Source organism: Rhinolophus hipposideros (genome assembly GCF_964194185.1).
Source record: "Rhinolophus hipposideros genome assembly, chromosome: 1".
Lineage (NCBI taxonomy): Eukaryota > Metazoa > Chordata > Mammalia > Chiroptera > Rhinolophidae > Rhinolophus > Rhinolophus hipposideros.
This window is the reverse complement of record NC_138047.1, coordinates 94,386,472-94,405,192: the sequence shown is the minus strand read 5'-3', so window position 1 is coordinate 94,405,192 and position 18,721 is coordinate 94,386,472. Positions and strand designations below refer to the sequence as shown.

At 43.6% G+C, this 18,721-nt stretch overlaps 1 protein-coding gene across 2 annotated transcripts in view; it reads right to left on the bottom strand.

The window, feature by feature from the left end:
- Positions 1–9,793: 9,793 nt before the first annotated feature.
- Positions 9,794–18,721, bottom strand: part of LGI2 (leucine rich repeat LGI family member 2) — a 30,746-nt gene continuing 21,818 nt past the window's right edge. For both annotated transcript variants that reach the window (XM_081055523.1, XM_081055522.1), the window contains one exon: positions 9,794–15,287. In XM_081055523.1, the coding sequence (XP_080911649.1) occupies positions 14,470–15,287 (818 nt within the window). In that variant the 3' untranslated portion in view covers positions 9,794–14,469. The remainder of the gene's footprint in view (positions 15,288–18,721) is intronic.

Sequence of the window (18,721 nt, the reverse complement as noted above, 5' to 3'; positions counted from 1 at the left end):
GAGAAGCCCAGAGGGTAGAAATCTGAAAACCTGTGTGTTTAACTTACCACAGCCTGAACGATCTAATGAGACTATTTAAATTGTTGGATTAAACTGAGTTTACTGATTGGCCCACATTTAGTTCACTTATTACCCAGACGGGTGAGGAGGGTCATAAAAATATTAGGTTAATTGGAGGACAAATACAGAAGCCTTATGTTTTGCATTTTTTAGTGGAGTGTGAGTCAATTTACGACATGACTTCATTTCTTAGCCTGACTAAGGTGCTATTTGGTCTGAACTTGAAAGTCAGGCAGCTCTGGGTTTAAATTCCAACTGCTACTATTTGACTTTGAACAACTTACTTAACCTTCGAGGGCTTCATTTTCTTCCCATTGTTTAGACCAGAAGCCAGCAAATATTTTCTATAAAAGGCCAGAGAATAAATAATTTGGATTTACAGGTCATAGAATCTCTATTGCAACTATTCAACTCTGCCACTGAAGCAGAAAAGTAGCCACAGGCAATGAATGGATGATCAAGGCTATGTGCTAATAAAACTTTACTTACAAAAACAAACAGGCAGCCAAATTTGGCCCAAGGATTTTAGTTTGCTGACTCCTGGGTTAGAGTATAGCCCACACAATAACAAAAGGACCACAAAGTAGTGTGTTAGGTAAGACAGAAGTTTTTTTCTTTCCCCTGTTAAGAGTCTGGAAGTGAGCCACCTAGGTGAGTGGGGCAGCTCTGTTCCATGTGGCCATTCAGGATCCAGGTTCTGTCCATCCTTTGCGCCTCATGCCTAAGGAATATTCAAGGAATACAAGAACAAGCAGGAGTGGCTGGAGCCGAGCAAGCAAGGGGAATAGGGTAGGAGAGGACATCAGAGAGGTTGTATGTGTGAGTGTGTGTGTATGTGTATGTGTCAGAGTAGTTCAGAATCTTGTAGGCAGTGGAGTTTTTGCTCTGCATATGATGGCAAGCCCTGCCTTTTCTCAGAGCTTCCTGATCTGACTTACCTTTTAACAGGACCCTTCCAGCCACTATGTGCAGAACGGACTGGGAATGGGGGGGGGGAGTCAGGTAGGTAGCAGGGGGAACAATGAGGTACCCATTGCAATGATCAAAGCAAGAGAAAATGGCGACTTGAACCAGGGTGGATGTGGTCAGATTCCGGACATATTTTTCAATGGAAATGTACCTTCATTTATTTCTACTAAGAAGACTCACGACTTTATTCAGCATACTGAAAGTTCATCCAAACTTTATTCAGCATACTGAAAGATCATCCAAAAAATTATGAAGCACTGTGTAGACCAGTTACATTCGGGACATGACTACAAGCCTGTGGGGACAGAGCCCCAGAGAGCAGTTTCCAGGCTCTCGGCCTCACATAGAAAGGTGCTGGCTCGCTATGGAAGGCAGTGTGGAGGTTCCTCAAGAAATTACGAATAGAATTACCATATGACCCAGCAATCGCTCTCCTGGGTATCTACCCCAAAAATATAAAAGCATTTCTCTATAGAGACACGTGTGCTCCAATGTTCATTGCAGCTTTGTTTATGGTGGCCAAGACATGGAAACAACCAAAATGTCCTTCGATAGATGAATGGATAAAGAAGTTGTGGTACATATACACAATGGAATACTATTCGGCGTTAAGGAAAGATGATATAGGAGCATTTGTGACAACATGGATGGATCTTGAGAGTATAATGCTAAGCGAAATTAGTCAGACAGAAAAAGCAGAGAACCCTATGATTTCACTGATATGTGGTATATAAACCAAAAACAAGACAAACAAATGAGAAACAAAAACTCATAGACACAGACAATAGTTTAGTGGTTACCAGAGGGTAAGGGGGTGGGGGGTGGGTGATGAGGGTAAAGGGGATCAAATATATGGTGATGGAAGGAGAACTGACTCTGGGTGGTGAACACACAATGGGATTTATAGACGATGTAATACAGAATTGTACACCTGAAATCTATGTAAATTTACTAACAATTGTCACCCCAATAAATTTAATTAAAAAAAAAGAAAAAAAAAAGGTGCTGTCTCAGGTGTAAATGGCCATCAACTGTGATTGGATGGCCATCAGCTGTGGCTAGTTGGCCGTCAGCTATAACCCGTAAGCCATTGGCCACTAATATAACTGCCATGGCTATGCTAGCAGGAAAATGGGGGCTAGCAAGAAGATGGTGGCTGAGCCTGCAAGCGGTGCAGTGAGCGTTGCGAACAGTGTGGCTCCTGCTTCCTGTTTCTCCAACCCAGCTGCCAGCAAGAATATAGTAGTATGACTCCCCTACTTATGGCTCCGTAGTGTTCCTTTTTGGCCTCACCATGTACTGCGTATTTATGTGGGGAGCAGGAGCAGAGACCCTGCAGGCCGCCCCGCATGACAAAGCCTCTGGGAACCACTTAATTTCCGAGCATCATTATAGCAAATCACTCCACATGACCAGACACTGTCTATTTTGTTAGACTCTGAATTCCCAGGGTTTAGCACAGTGCCCGACACATATCAGGCCTTTAACAAACATTTGCTGAATGAATGAATTCCCCTAACAAAATGCAAGAAAACACATTGTGTAGTGATTAGCACAATCTACCGATAAACTAAGCCTTGTGTTACTTTCCATACAGACACACAGCTTTTGCTTTAGAGCTCCTACTGCGTGAGATTGAGAACAAGAATACCAAGGAGAGATGAAGGTATTGGCATAGCTGGCTGTCATGCTGGGTGTCATGCAGGGTCTCAGCTCCCGCTCCACACGTAAGAACACAGTATATGGTGAGGCCAAACAGGAACACCCACGGAGCCATAGATAGGGGAGTCATACCACTATAGTCTCGCTGGAAGCTGGGTTGGAGACACAGGAAGCAGGAGCCACACGATCCGCAATCCACCACTTCTCTTTGCCAACCAACCTCATTTGCTAACTGCAATCAGGCTCTCTGCAATCCGCAATCCACACTCCGCCACGCCACACCACGCCACGCCACCACCTTCTTGCTAGACCCCATTTGCTGCTAGCGTAGCCACAGCAGTTATATTAGTGCCCAATGGCTCACTGGTTACAGCTGACAGCCAACTAGCCACAGCTGATGGCCATCCAATCACAGTTGATGGCCATTTGCTACCTGAGCTAGAACCTTTCCATGTGAGGGCGAGCGCCTGGAAAATGCACTCCTGGCTCTGTCCCCACACTGGCCCACCCTTAGCTCAAGGGACCACTGCCTTACAGGTCTCCAAGTTGTGCTTCGGTAAACCACAAGGTCGTGGGCTTTTACAATCTTAATTACTTGGAACCAAGATGGTTAAAGCTGCAAATTTCAGGAGGCTGCCATGTTTGTAATCATCTACGGTAAAGGCAAAGCATAAGCAGGTAATTGCTGGGTCTACAACCCTTGGGCAAGACATGCAGTGAAAATTAATTTTATGTGTCAGCTTCACTGGGCCAGAGGGTGCCCAGATACATGGGTAAACAGTATTTCTGGGAGCGTCTGTGCAAGGGTGTTTCTGACTGAGATTAACATTCGACTCTGTAGACTGAGTAAACAGATTGCCCTCACCAAAGAGGGGGGGGGGCTCATCCAACCCACTGAAGTCCTAAACAGAACAAAAGATTGAACAAGAGACAATTCACTCTCTCTCCCTAATCGTCTTCAAGCTAAGATAATGGTCTTCTCCAGTCTTCTGGCTGGAACTAGACCTTACACCATTGGCTCTCCTGGTTCTCAGATCCTCAGACTACAGATTTTGGGAGTTCCCAGCCTCCATAATTGAGTAAACCAATATCTTATTATCTATCATCTATCTATAGCATCTCCAACTGACTCTGTTTTTCTGGACTGTGGCTTCCTACCTAAAACACAATGCTTTTGGAACAAGAGGCCTCCAAAGGATTTCAGGCCACATGAACCATATCTTCAGACTCAGGCCTGGTCCCCTGTGTCCGCATACCAGAGGGAGTGAACGGCTGGTGGCACAGGGGAGGGGCCCACGTCAGTGACCACTGGTGGGTAACTGAGATAAAGAAAGCACATGGTGGCCGCCAGAAAAAGCTGGTGCTGAGGAGTCCTTGCTATGGTGAGGACTGGCGACAGGATGACGTCTCCAGCTTCTCATATTACCCGCAGGGTGAAACAGACTCTCTCACTCTGTATGTGTTCCCCCACCCCATGACCACCTACACAGGCTTTTCATTGAATGGAGTTACAGAAAAAACATGGACTTTTGGAGTCAAACACATGTGGATTAGCACTTGGTCACTACAAAGCTATAGCATTTTTGCATTTGTGAGTAAAGAGGAAATACAGCCGTGAATGAGCATATATTCTTTGGTGCCAGATTTTCCTGGATTCAAAGCCAGGCTCTTCCACCTGGTCTTGTCTGGCTGTGTGACTCCAGACAAGTTCCTTAGATCTCTGTGCCTCTGTTGCTTCATCTGTGACATGGGGATAATGATTGGAACTGTCTTGCAGAATTTGTGAGGACGAAGTAAGAAAATAGGTATAAAGCTCTTAGACTAGCACCTGGCCCTGGGCAAGTACCATGTAAGGGTTAGACATGATTAGTATTTCCTGTGTGACCTGGACAAGTGACATGAGTGACCTGGGCCTCAATTTCTTCATCTGTAAAAGGAGACAATAATACGGGCCCTCCCACTATAAGGATTAGAGGCAAAAGTTTATATATGATGTAGATTATGCAGACATGTAAACTAAAATGAGAATGGGGGTCACTCTCCCCAGCTGCACTTTGAGCATTTTGAAGACAGTGCAATGCCGTGGTTAAAAGTGTAGGTCCTAGATTAGGGTTGCTGGATTGAGCAAATACAAATACAGGACTCTGTATGTGTTAAATTTGAATTTTGGAAAAATTGTTAGCATAGGTATATCCCATGCAATATTTGGGACACCCTTATACTGAAAAAAAAAAGTTATTTATCTGAAATTTTCAACCCTATTCTGGAGCTGAATTAATTGTGCTCATGTCCCAGGTCTTCTTCACTGTACAACCTTGAGCAAGTTACCTAACTGCTTTGGGCCATGACTTTGCCGGTTTTTAACTGTATGACCCAGGGAATCCCTCAACCTCTTCGTGCCTCCATTTTCTCATCTGTGAAATGGGGACACGAGAGCTCCTGCTTCATAGAATATTTTTGAGAATAACTGAGTTAAGGTGTGTAAGCCCCTCTGCTTAGTGCCTAGCACTCCACAAATGCAGAACATTTCATTCAATCAAATCCTTTCAGCAAATTAATTGGGGAATCCTTTTGGCCTAGGCAACCGTACTGGGTGCTGGGGAGCAAGTGGTGACCCAACATAGACACAGCCTCTGGAATGAGAGCTTCCTCCTGCTGGGGCCTCCCTCAACATCCACAACTTTCATGGTTAAAGAAATGTCACACCGGTTTCATGTCTCTCGTTTCTTAACAGCTCAGTGAGCACCTGTTTGGATTCACTCCCTTTTCTTTGCAAATGTCTATTTTCCCTTTCCTCTGAGCCATCACGACTATAGGTCGTTGTCTGTAGTGCCATGCTTACGAAGTGCGGGGGCTGGAACCTACTTATTGGTGGGTCTTAGTGGGTTATTTATTGTGACTGAAAATGCAAATACGTTGGCAGTACACACAAGGGGGAAAGCTACCTCAGCAGTACGCACAGAACGTAAATGCAGATGGAAACGGTGGGAGAGTGTCATTTTTAGTAAGTAGAGCAGATACTCCACTTTGCTGAAAATACGAAATCCCAGAAAATTCTCGTGACTTTCTATGTTCCTGAAAGGAATTTAAAGATGACCTGTTTCTTCTTTCCAGACCCCAGAATGAATTATAGTTCATTATGTTTGCTACTATTCAATATGAAAAGATAAAATTGCAAATAAAAATCTAGAAAGGGATTGTGGGGGTGAACAGGGTTTTACTGAACGATATCAACTCCCGTCACCTATAGAAAAGGTCCTCTCTCAGTGCTGGAAAATTTCCCTTGTCTTCTGCTTTATTTCATACCAAAAAGATCCAAGCAGTTAAAATATATTCCCCTGTTCTCTGTAGACAATTTGCAAATGGAGTTAGGAAATAGAGATCCTGAACTCCCCAGATCTACTCAAGGGGGAAGAAACATTGTCTTGTCCTGAGTTGTTGATGTTAGCTGAGAGAAGGCTTCTTTCCTACTCCTGATGTCTCCTTCCAAGGGGAGGGGGCCCCAAGAACATAAGCCTCCTAATACCCACCTGCATGCTTCACCCTGCACCCGAGACAATGCAGGATTTCCTAAAGTGACTGGTGAGTTACGACAGAGAAACTGGACATGCTAAAGCCAATCTCACCCTCTCCCTCCTGGTCTGCATGCATGCAGAGACAAAGCATGTCACCTGCTCTTCCATACTGTAAGTGGGTGACCAAGTATGTCTCTCTGTTTTGGTATTAGGAAACTCATTTGCCTGCAGATAATAAATCAGTCTCCAATATAACCCTTATCAGTTATATAATAAAGGTACTATTCTGATATTTTGCCATTTCTCAATAGGTGTAGTCTGCAAAGGATAGGGGTATGTGTCTTAGTCAGCTCAGGCTGCTATATGAGAATACCATTACGCTGGGTGGCTTATACACAACAGAAATGTATTTCTCAGTTCTGGAGGCTGGAAGTTCAACACCAAGGTGTTGGTAGATTAGATGTCTGGTGAGGCCCCTCTTCCTGCCTTGTAGATGACTGTCTTCTTCTTATACCCCCACTTGGCAGAAAGCAGACAGAGATCCCATGCTCCTCCTCTTTTTTATAAGGGCACTAATCCCATTCCTGAGGGCTCCACCCTCATGATCTACTCACCTCCCAAAGGCCTCACCTCCAACTGCCATCATATTGGGGGTGAGACTTCAGCGGATGAATTTTAGCGGGACATGAACATTCAGTCCATAGCAGCTAGTGACAAGCTGAGTATCCTGGATGGTCTTCAGAGCACTGTCATCTTTCTCTGAGTCAGACACAGCCCTCAAAACACAGGCAGGAGGTTAGGAGTGAATCACACCAGGGCTGAGCAGAGTTGAGCCGAGGGCCGGGACAAGTGTCAAGACTGCTATTTTCTCCTGAGGCCCCAACTTTACTTTCACATGCTCTTCAGCTTGTGCTACTCTTGAAAGCAAATGGAGAGATGACAGAACTAACTGGGCTGGCAACACAACATGGATTCTTTCAGTCCTACGATTGGAAATGCAAATGGGGATGATGGATGGGGTGAGATGAAGATGGAGATCTAGGCAGGCTTCTCTCTGCCCTAACAATTATTTCTTGCAAGGTGAAGGAACTCAGTTGTGCTTTATCTCTTGGTTTCTAGTAGATGTCCTACAGTGGACACCTAGTCAGCTCAGGCTGCTATATGAGAATACCATTATGCTGGGTGGCTGCAGGAGGTGTATGCAGGAGAATGTTCCTCAGGGCTTACATACCAATTTCAGAAAGTCCTGCGGATTCTGGACTTTCATCACAATAGGCCTCTTTTCCGGTGTTGCTTTGGTTTGTTGTCTGGCTGAAGGCAGGAGAAGCTCAGGTTTAGCAAGAGGCTCTCTGAAACAGTAGCCAAGAGATGGGTTTCATCCAAGGCTGTCAGCCTCAGCTCTGCTACCAATTTGTTGGGGAAAGTCATTTGTGCCAATTAGACCCTACTTGGTAAAGAGTTGTCCTGTCTGGGAGGCAGGTAAAGAATCAAGTGTAAGAAAAGGTGATCAATGAAAGTGACCCATTATTTATGCCTCCAATTCTTCTTAGACAGTTAACCCTCAATTAGCTTTCTGAGAAATAGAGGAAATAAGTCAGTGGGCACATGGTTAGGACTGGGCAATTCACACAGAGCATTTTAGTTCCAAGATGAAATGCACTGAGGTATGTGGGATTAATAACTTGTAAGTCTGGAAAAATTCAGTTTTTTTTACACTTTTCCACAAACACAAAGCAATGATATCATGGTAAAACAATAATGAAAAGGAACCAGGCCCTTTTCCCCCTTTATCCTCATCAAAAGAGTGCTTGCCTTTGCCTGAAGTGACCTTTTCAGTGAATTTATTATCCGTATTCACAGTTCATATTCCACAGAAATGCACTGGGCCCAGCTCAGTGGTTGTTTATGGTTAATGTCTGTTCTGATCATCTGGGCATCCATTCTTTCGTTGGTGCCTGTGACACCCTAAGGTGACCCCCCAACCACCTCAGAAGTCACGTTCTTTATCTTCCCATCCCTTTGCATGAGGGCAGGACCTGTGATCTGTTTCAAACCAGTAGAATAGGGCCATGGTGATGGATGTCATCATGCTAATGAGTCCTGATGACCTTGAAGGAGCTAAGTGAAGTTGTGAGACGACCTATCTATGAAGAAGACCACTGGATGGAACTATGGGCAGCCTCTAGGAGCTGAAAGAGGCCTCCTGATCACCAGCCAGCAAGTAAAGAGGACCTCAATTAAGAAGTACAAACTTCCAGTTATAAAATAAGTCACGGGGATGTAAAATACAGCATAGGGCACATAGTCAATCATTTTATAATAACTATGTACAGTGACAGGTGGTTACTAGACTTACTGTGGTGATCACTTCTTAAGGTTTATAAATGTTGAACCACTATATTGTAAACCTGAAACTAATATAATATTATATGTCAATGACAATTAAAAATTAATTACAAAATTCCACTGCCACCATAAAAGAAGGAAGGAAGGAAGGAAGGAAGGAAGGAAGGAAGGAAGGAAGGAAGGAAGGAAGGAAGGAAGGAAGGAAAGAAGGAAGGAAGGAAGGAAGGAAGAAAAACAAGGCCTTCGGTTCTATAATCACAAGGAAATTAACTCTACCAACTACCTGAATGAACTTGAAAGCAGATTGCCCCCTTAGCTGAGGCCCCACATGAGAGTACAGTCTGGGTGACACCTTGGTTGCAGCCTGTGAGACCCCAGCAGAGGACTCAGCTGAGCCGCACCAGGACTCCTGAGCCACCGGAACAGTGAGCTCATGAACACGTTTTGTTTAAGCCACTCCTTTGTGGTCATTTGTTTCACAGCCACAGAGAACGAATTCAGTTCACATGCCATTCTGGTAGTTAAATATTTGGCCATCACCCGTTTCATTCATTGTGCCATTAGCCACACACTGCTTGTGACGCAGAATATTACCTAGACCTTGTGCTGTGACGATTGCTTCAGGCAATTATGACTTTTCTTCTTAACTGGATTGGAAGTCCCAAGAGAGCAAGTCTTTCTTAAAAGGCCCCACAGCACATCCAAGTACTTAGCACACAGTAGGTACACCCGATCATATGTGATCTGAGTTTTTGACTCTCCATTTGTTCAACTAAACTAAGTGGGTCTTAGATGAGACACAGACGTGTGGCAAAGTTTTACTGAACACCTACTATGTACCAACTTCGATCCCAGACACGCAGGGAACAAGTCAAAAATCCTGCCCTCCAGTTGTTCATGGTTCAATACAACCCATGAGATCTTGCAATGTCATCTCCTTTTCACCCAGAATCAGAAGATACCCAAAGATTCCTAGAGTTCTTTATCAGTCTGTCAAATGACAATTCTGCAGATCAGGTAAGGGTGCAATTGTAAAGTTCTTCAGTCACTTTTTGTGACTTTTTAGTGTGCAAGTAGAAGAAACAAAAGGCCCCTGGGGTGTCCATTTTCCATTTAAACAGGGAGAAAGTTACAAAAATGCAAGAGCACATTCTATTTTTCCTCAAAACCCCAGGGTGGGCCTTCCTTCAACTCTGACTCAACTGGACGTATCCATATTCAAGCAGACCAGAAATCAAAGCCATGTTTGGCAGGAGCTACTTTTTATTCATAGGTTTACAGAATATATCGAATTAAGAGGCATATCATTTGTTAACTCTATTTACCAAAAAGAGCTAAATATATATTCAGCCTTAAAATGCATTCATTGTAGCTTGCATACTGCAAAATTCACTTTCATATACATATAAACTATTCTTATTTTGCCTACGTTACACATTTAAAATACATAAAAAAATGGTACCAAATGGCATATTGGCCTATTTTATCACTGGTCTTATTCATTCCTGATAGTCAAAGGGATTGATGGGGAATCCATAGTTTCCCTACTAGAAAAAAGGTAGATTCTGATACAAGCAATGGGATAACGTAAGGAGAAGGGTGCCTTGATTTTAGATCTCAGTAGCTTTCCATATAATTATTTTAATGACTGTTATCATTGGTTCTCTTCATTAATAATTGGGACGCTGCTAATTTGCCTGGTTGTTCCACCCTCTCCTTGCCTGGTTGAGGCAAAAGAAATCATTATGACATTTTCTTTTCTTCCAGTTTATTTCCACTTTCCCCAGATTTTCCTCCATAACCATCTGCCCTGCTTTTCTGCTGATTCCCTTTACACTTCTCCCAAGGCTGGACCATCTTACTCACTACTCACTGTGTCAACAAGTAGATTACTGCATCTAGTGCAGGGCACTGTTCAACAGAACCTCTGGCCACTGCCCACAAAGCTGTGAGTGAGAGGCTGATACTTCTGCAGAATATTCAGGAAGCTGGCTAAAAAGATTTTTCTTTGGGTGGCATGCAAATGCACTCCCCTCCCACAGACCTTCATCTCTCTTTCATTATACCCTGGTTGGAGAAATTTCCATCGTGAGTGTTCCTGGCAGCCAAAGCTCCAGCATCCCACACGGATTTCTTTCCTAAAAATACACAGCCTCTCACTCCGTGGGGAAGAAAAATGCAACACTACCATTTCCAGCGGGCTCCCTAAAGGCTGATTGAGGCCGGGAGCAATTCATCATCACTCGTGCATTCAAGTTTTTAGTTTTCCCCTCACAGAACTGTTCTTGTTTATCTTATGGACATTGTGAGAAGAACCAGATGCGTCTCAAGCTTAGCATCCCTCTCATAGCTTTGTGAAGGGAGAAATAACCGTGCCAGCTAGAAACGCCCTTTTGAAAAGAAAATTATCTGAAACTTCCAAAAGACTTTCAATAGTGGGGCCTTGCACGTAATACCCTGTTTCCCCGAAAATAAGACCTAGCCGGACGATCAGCTCTACTGCGTCTTTTGGAGCAAAAATTAATATAAGACCCGGGTCTTATTAATTTTTGCTCCAAAAGACGCAGTAGAGCTGATCATCCGGCTAGGTCTTATTTTTGGCGAAACATGGTTGCAGTTCGGTGGTGTTTCATTGTTAAATGTACCGGTTGATTGGATGGTGTCTAGTCAGCGCTATTTTCCTTCTGACTATGCATATTTTCTTGCATTTTTTATTTTATCTCAAGGTGCTGTTACATTCAAAATCATGATTAAAAAATCTTCATTTGGAAGGCCGGGCAGTGTCACAGAAAGAAAATAGAAAGCCTGTTGTTCAGAAGGAAAGTTCTAGCTTTGCCACTCACTACTGGATAATTTTGAGCAGGCAATTGATTTTCTGTGTCTATGTCCTTCCCTCTGAAATTGGAATAATATCTGACCTCCAATAAACTGAAGAACTATTTATGAACAAATCAGATGAACACAAAGGTACACTGAAAAAAAGTACAGCTTTGTTGAAATACAAGGGGGCCTTATTAACCATTGCTCGAGGTCACAGCACCATTCCCACCAAAGCCTTATTTTTAGTCTTCATAAGAGATCTATTTGTGATTCCACGGAGTTTGGGGACAAGTCCTTGCTTTAAGACTGTGCGCTTTGGCTATATGGCTATGTCGAGGGACTCAGTCTGGGAGCTGCCACCAAGATTATAAAGAAACAAGCACAGCGCCCTCCCACCCAAAGCAATCTTCACAGGGATGGGCCCCCATGTCTGTGCTTTGGATTTTTGTTGTTTTTTGTCTGACATTCTTATTGGAAGAAAGCTTCTTGCAGAAACTGTTTAAAACTTGAGGGACTCTTGGGAGGTAGCAGTAAGATTAATGAAGCAAAGCTTCCATTGCCTCTTGCCAAAACATCCACACTCCTTAAGTAAGTCGGCCAGAACAAATATCTCCTCCCCCAGTGCAGGAACTCTGTAGATTGCAGACTCTGATCTTGTCTAAAGTTTTTTTGAAAAGTAAAAGAAAAGAAATCCTGATTGCAGCTGATTGGGTTACCTACCCTCTCACCCACTGTCTCCCCACCCCCACTGTATGCTTTAGATCTTTCTTTCACCTGTCTCGTCTGGACTTACCTAGTCCCCACGCCCAACTTGGCACCCTGTGCTTCCTGGTTTCCAGAGTCTGGACAATGGGCACCAGCATGGTGAGTACACACCATGAGCCCCTACCTTCCCCCTCACAGGCAAGGCTGAGAAGGTAGTGCACCATTCTGTCGACTCAGCACTGTGAAGATGCCCCCATTACCTTCTCTACAAACGTCTGCATCAGGAAGCTCATTTCCACCTGGCACAACTGTTGGGACTGTCTAACCATCTACACTGTTTGCCAAGTGCCTGTTTTTCCACCCAGCCTGTCTGAGGGGTTCCATGTACTAGAAAGAACAGTTTGTCCATCTTGACAGCTGGAGGAATAGCAGAGCTGTCCCACTTTCAGCTTCCAGTGTGGGGATCTGAGTCAATTCAAACAAACCAGGAAGGCAAAAGAATGCAGGAAAGTAATGTGTGCTATGAAAACAAACCACTTTTCTCCTATTGGCTAGGTGCTCAGTAGGAAAGGTTCAAGCAACAACGAACACTACTATGTGTGGATGGGTGTGTTCGTTAAAATCCCTGGTATCCTAGGCTGGAAGCCCTCAGCCTGCCGTCCCACAATGTCCCCAAGAGTGCTGTTGTGACATCGATGCATTGCTCTCTAAGTGCTATTTATTGCCTCGATCTGCGTTGCTTAACGTCTAGGAACAACAAACACATTCAAGTTTGTGGCAAAACATCTACCTACTCATGGCTCGGCAAGCAATCATTAAAAATAACAACACAGTGCTTTCACTGCTAGAAGTTGTTGGGTCACTCTTTGAGAGACACTCCTAAAAGCATTCACTTCTCATTTTTTTAAGAGAACCAGCTAACCAGGCAGAACACCCCCCCTGGAAATTTCCACAAAACCGGACGCCCCACAAACTTCCTGATGGTCCACACCAAAGAGGCTCATTTTTGAAACAGCCCACTCGGTTATCCCAGTGCAGACCTGGTCTGTGGGATTCAGAGTGTCTGGCTCCAAACCTGGTCCCTACTGATCAGCCTGGGACCCCTGTCCTCAGCTTGTACAGGATGAGCCCGCTGGCAGCACGTGGCCCCATGTAAGCGTGTGGGTTTCCTTTGCCAAGGACTGGGGAAGGAAGGAGCGTGCTGTCCTGAGTTTCATCAGTTTATAATTTGGTGCCACAGCACCTTCGGAAGGGCTGTGCTGGCAGCAGTAATATTAGCAAATCAACAAAGCAGGACTGTTACATGAGTAGGGAGGTAGGCAGGTGGGCAGGTAGGGAGGTTGGTATTCAATTACTTGAAATATTAAGTTGCCCAAAAAGGCAAAAACATGCATCAATCAAAGGGCCATCTCTAGGTTTCAAAGTACACAGAGACTTGTGTAAAGTCTTCTTTGAGTTCACAAAAATCTTACTTCAATTCTCATCAGAGGGAAATACCTGTTCTATTTCTCTAAAGGATAGGATGAAAAGCACCATTCAGTCTTTGGCCTGTCTGCTGGTTACCCGCACACTCAAAGGATGGGTTCAGAGAAGCAGTAAGTCATGGAGCGCATCAAACAAGCATTGTTGCTCCTGCCACCAGGGTGGGGACAGCTCTGAACCACAAGAAGAGAGGAAAACGCCTTTGTCTCACTCCTGGGCCTGCAGCCCGTGCTAGGCCTAGACATGGGTCAGCAGAATGTTCTCTCTTTGTAGCAGAGGAAGCAATTTGTCAAACATTATTTTGTTGACACACCCATGACAAGCATCCGTATGAGCCAATGAAATAGCCAAGGTTCTGCTAGGAAGGAGGGGGGTGGGATTCAGGAAATTGGGATGGCTCAAAATAGCACTGCTGAGTGTTATCAGATTTTTAAACTTATCATCAGCAAATCTTTTCAGCTGACTTTGGCTTTCAGAGTTCTTACCGAAAAGATCGCTGAAATGGGATGAGCAGGTCCCATAGTTTGTTTGGTCTTTTTTAAAAAAAAAAAAAAAATCATTATAAGAACTGTTCCATCTTATCTGATTTTTCTCCTTCATCATTAAAAAAAAAAAAAAAAAAAAAAAAGGACGTTATTTTCCTAGATGGTAAGAGTTAATACTGTACTCTTTTCTCAGAAATGACAAGCTTCAAGATGTCTTTTTAAATGGGAGAATGGACACGTCATGCAGGTAGCCAGTAAATGCCATCCCTGATTAAAATGTGACTTCTAAACGTTTGAAAACTTCTATTTCTCCAGTGCATTTTTAATTTCCAAGCTCTGCACCTGGCCTCTTTTTAGTTTTGTTTTCTTGGTCCTCTCCTATCAGAGTTCGGGCTACGTGTCTTTTCAATTCACCAATCACACCTTCACAAACTTAAGTCAACAACTATGTGTTCAAAAATCTTTGTTTTCCCTTTGAAACTGGACGCAAAGAAGAAATCTCTCCTGTCAGTGGAGACTGCTGTGAAGGAACGAGGCGCCTGCACATAAATCTCCTTAAATTTTTTGAAGAGCTGCTTCTCTTTATCCCACTGGTATATCTGGGAGAACGTATAGTCACTCCCCAGGGCCAGGTAGTGGTTCTCTTTAAAAGAAAAGGGTTGCAAGGTCATGGCCCCCCGGGATGGAAGAGCCTGGATCTCCACAAACTGCTTACTGTTCCACCTCATGACCCTGGAGTCCCCGATGAAGCGGGTGAGGGACAGGTAGAGGGCATTCTGCATTCTGAAACTCTTCACAGCAAGCACGTCCTCCATGTTGGGAATGTCACTGTGGGGGACAAACTTCTTAGAACTTTTGTTCCACTGGAGGATGATGGGGACCTGGGAGCGGCTAGACAGGATCAAATGCGATTTCCCATCGATATCCACAAACTCGGCATCTGTGTCCCGGAACCACTCGTGCAGAGACTGGTAGGAGTAGAATCCTTTGCTGTTCCATTTATACACTGTTGACAGACCCGCTTTGGAGCTGTCTGCGATGACGAAGAACGTCTCGTCATCGATCTGAAACAACTCGATGTCATTGGGCTTGGAAATGCGAGAGACTTCGATGTCTTGGAATTTGACAAACTTGGTCCAGCTCTCATCGTACTTGTAAATGTGAGAGCCACCAAAGAGCTGGGCCACCACCACAAAGACCTGGTCATCGATGAGGATGGCTTTACAGCCCACGATGGACTGACCTGTGCTCCAAAAGAAAGGAGAGGGGATTAGGGCAGCCACAGTTAAAGATGCCCCTCTGTAGTGAAATTGGGACCCTTGGGAAGTGCTGGTGAGAAACGTAAAATGGGACAGCCCCTAGGGAAACCAATATGGTCGTTCCTTCAAACATAATTCTATCAAACATAGAATTATCATATGATTCAGCAATTCCAATACTGTATTCTTACACAAAAGAATTGAAAGCAGTGTCTCGAAGAGAGATTTGTATACCCATGTTCATAGCAGCATTATTCACAGTAACCAAAAGGTGGAAGTAACCGAAGTGTCCACTAATGGATAAATGGATAAACAAATATGGCAGGCACATACAATGGAATATTGTTCAGCCTTAAAAAGGAAGAAAATTCTGATACATGCTACAACATGGATGACTGTTGAGGACATTAGCTCATCACAAATAAACAAATACTATATGATTCCACTTATATGAGTTACGTAGGGTAGTCAGATTCATGGAGACAAAAAATGGGTGCCTGGGTCTGGGAGGAGGGGGAAATGGGGAGATGTTTAATGGGTATAGATCTTCAGTTTTTCAAGATGACAAGGGCTCTAGAGTTTGGTTGCCTAATGATGAATGTACTTAATATTACGGAATAGCACACTTAAAGATGGTAAGTTTTCTGTTATGCATATTTTCCCATAACTAAAAAAACAACATGTAAATCCTTTTTATAAATTGTGGCTCCATAGAAATAGGTAAGTACTGGTCACGCGAGCTTCTGCATCTTTAGAGACAGGCATACAATTCAGGAAATTCACTAATGCATTATACAAATTGTCTTCACGCTATTCAAAAAAAAAAAAAATACGTCCCAACTCCTCATAGCCAGAATGAGGCAATTAAATGGGCTTCTTCTCTTGCGGGGCAAAAAGATAGGCATCAGGCCTCAAAGTCGGAAGGAAAAAATTTTAATAAGGGCTCTGAAAGACATTTGGCCTCTTTTGATTTCCAGAGCCAAAGGAAACCAAGGCAGAGTAGTGTTGAACTTTGTGACTCTAAACCAGGTGGCCCAGGGTTCCAAACACAGTTCCGCACCTGAAAAGCTTTCTGACCCTGTGCCACTTAACTCTGTGCTCAATCTCCTTGTCTATGAAATGAGACTTAAGCAAGCTACCAGCTGTGGTTTTACAGGGCTACTGGAAAGACTACAGGAGAAAGTTCATGGTTAGCATTGTTAGTACAGAGCACCGGCATGCAGGAAGTAGTCAAAACCAGTAGCTAACATTATTGGATCATTGAAGCAATTGTCTTGATAATCAAAAGCCCCTTTGGAGACTGTCCACTGTAGAAATATCTATAAAATGAGGGGTGATTTGAATGATCGAACTCAGGCAGCACAAAACTAGAACTTTTCAGGAAAAGGGGAACTTTTTCAGTAGTGACTCCCTTGAAGGTCAGGGTCACCACCTACCATCGTCTCCCACTCAGGATTCGGACCCCCAGACCTTCCTCCAACCTCTCCATCACAGCCAGCAAGCAATAGCATCACCCACACCTGAAAAAAAATACTGAGCCTCCACCTAGGTCATTTGATTAAAAGTTATTTCTTTCTTCCCATTTTCTAGGCAATTTGGACCAAAGTGAGTTTGGTCTGTAAATTACAAGGATAGTTACCCAATTTTTGTCCTTAGTAATAACTCTGAGGGCAGACGATAGGTGGTTTTTAGAGTGGTATTTACTTTTCTCTTTCACTGCTTTGGGCTTCTTGCTAGAATCTGGTCCCTTTCCTTTGTTTAAAACTAATTATTGTATTTTTTTAAGTATAGAAGTTTTAAATGTTCACTAAAGCAAATTTTTAAAATAGCAATAGGCGACACTTGTGAAGTATGTTCTATGGCCGGCACTATACTAAGCACTTTACATGTATTTTTACTCATTTAATTTTTATTCCCTATTTTATAACGGGTAAAACTGAGGCACAGAGAAGTTAAGTAATATATGCAAGGTCATATAGCTAGTATGTGTTAGAGCCTGGGATCCAAATCCAGGAAATCTGGCGCCAGTCTACACTATACCACCAATGTACCAAAAAGCACAAAGAAGAAAATCAAAATGACTTTCAAATGCTGAAATAATACTTGATATCTTGATATATTTTTTTGTCAAGCTATGCTTATATTCAAATACACTTTTTAAAAATAAATTTGAGCTGATAGTATACATAGGCTTTTTATAACTGACTTTTCTTTACTTGACTACTATGTCGTGAATATTTTCATGTTATATTTCATCTTCTATAACTAGATTTTTAAAAAATACTACACAGTATTCCACTGCATGGATGTACCATCATTTATTTAACTAATCCCCTATTGTTGGACATTGCAGTTATTTCTAGCTTTTCATTATTATAAGCAACATGCTTACTTGTAGAGAAATTTTTTTTTTTGAAAACCAGCTGGAAGTGTTCTTAAATGTTTGCTGACTCAAACGTTGTGCACATGTTAAACGATCAAACTGCTCTTCGAAAGCTGCACTGACTCCCACCCTGCCAACACAAGTTAAAAGTGCATGCCCTTGGTCCCCTTCCCGAACTGCCTGGCCATGGAGGTCCCTGCTGCCCACAGCATCCTACACGCCTGTCTGTCTCAGCTTAGTAGCAGTGTGAGACAGAAAGAATTCTGATTTTGGAGATGCTCCATAACACTTCTGTGCAGGTAAACACATTTAGCCCTAGGAGTTGTCCGTAGCAGCAGAGATTGTGTGTGTGTTAATGTAGAAAGAGACATTAGAGCCTGGACCATACATTGCTTACAGAAATTAAAAGAAAAACTAAATAAGCCCAAACCAGGAAAGATGTAGAAAGAAAAAGATGTGAGGAGTAAAGCCTTGGGGTGCACATGACCACAGGTTTCCCTCTCCCCCTAGAAGATGGAGAGAGAGCTGGAGCTGTCTCTTTTGCATCATGCTCACTGGGGTCACAAGGGAGAAAGCAGGTGCCCCTGCCATTCTTCGGAGCCCCGTCTTGCAGGGCAAGGATTGAGAAAATCTATCTTACTGACTCTGGGATCACCCTGTGATCAAACTAGATGACAAATGAGGCATGCACGGCCCCATGAGGGGAGAACTGTCCACGTTTACCTCGGTCTTCTTCAAGGCAAGTGGTTCCGTGGCTGTTCCCTTGCTTATGTATCTGTCACCTGCCCTGTGCACGCATGCTGCTAACGTCCAGCTAGGCAGCTTCTTCCTCCACCCGCAGTCCTCCTGTTTCTGAAACCACCCTCTTCCCCTGCCACCCTCAGGCCCTTCTCTGCTGGTGCCTGCCATTCCCTATGCTTATGAACACCGTGGAGAGAGTAAAAAGTTAGGGACTGGGGGCAGAAGGCCTGTTCCTATTTTTTTTCACTATAAAATGGAGACAATGACACACACGTTATAAGATTGTTATGTGGC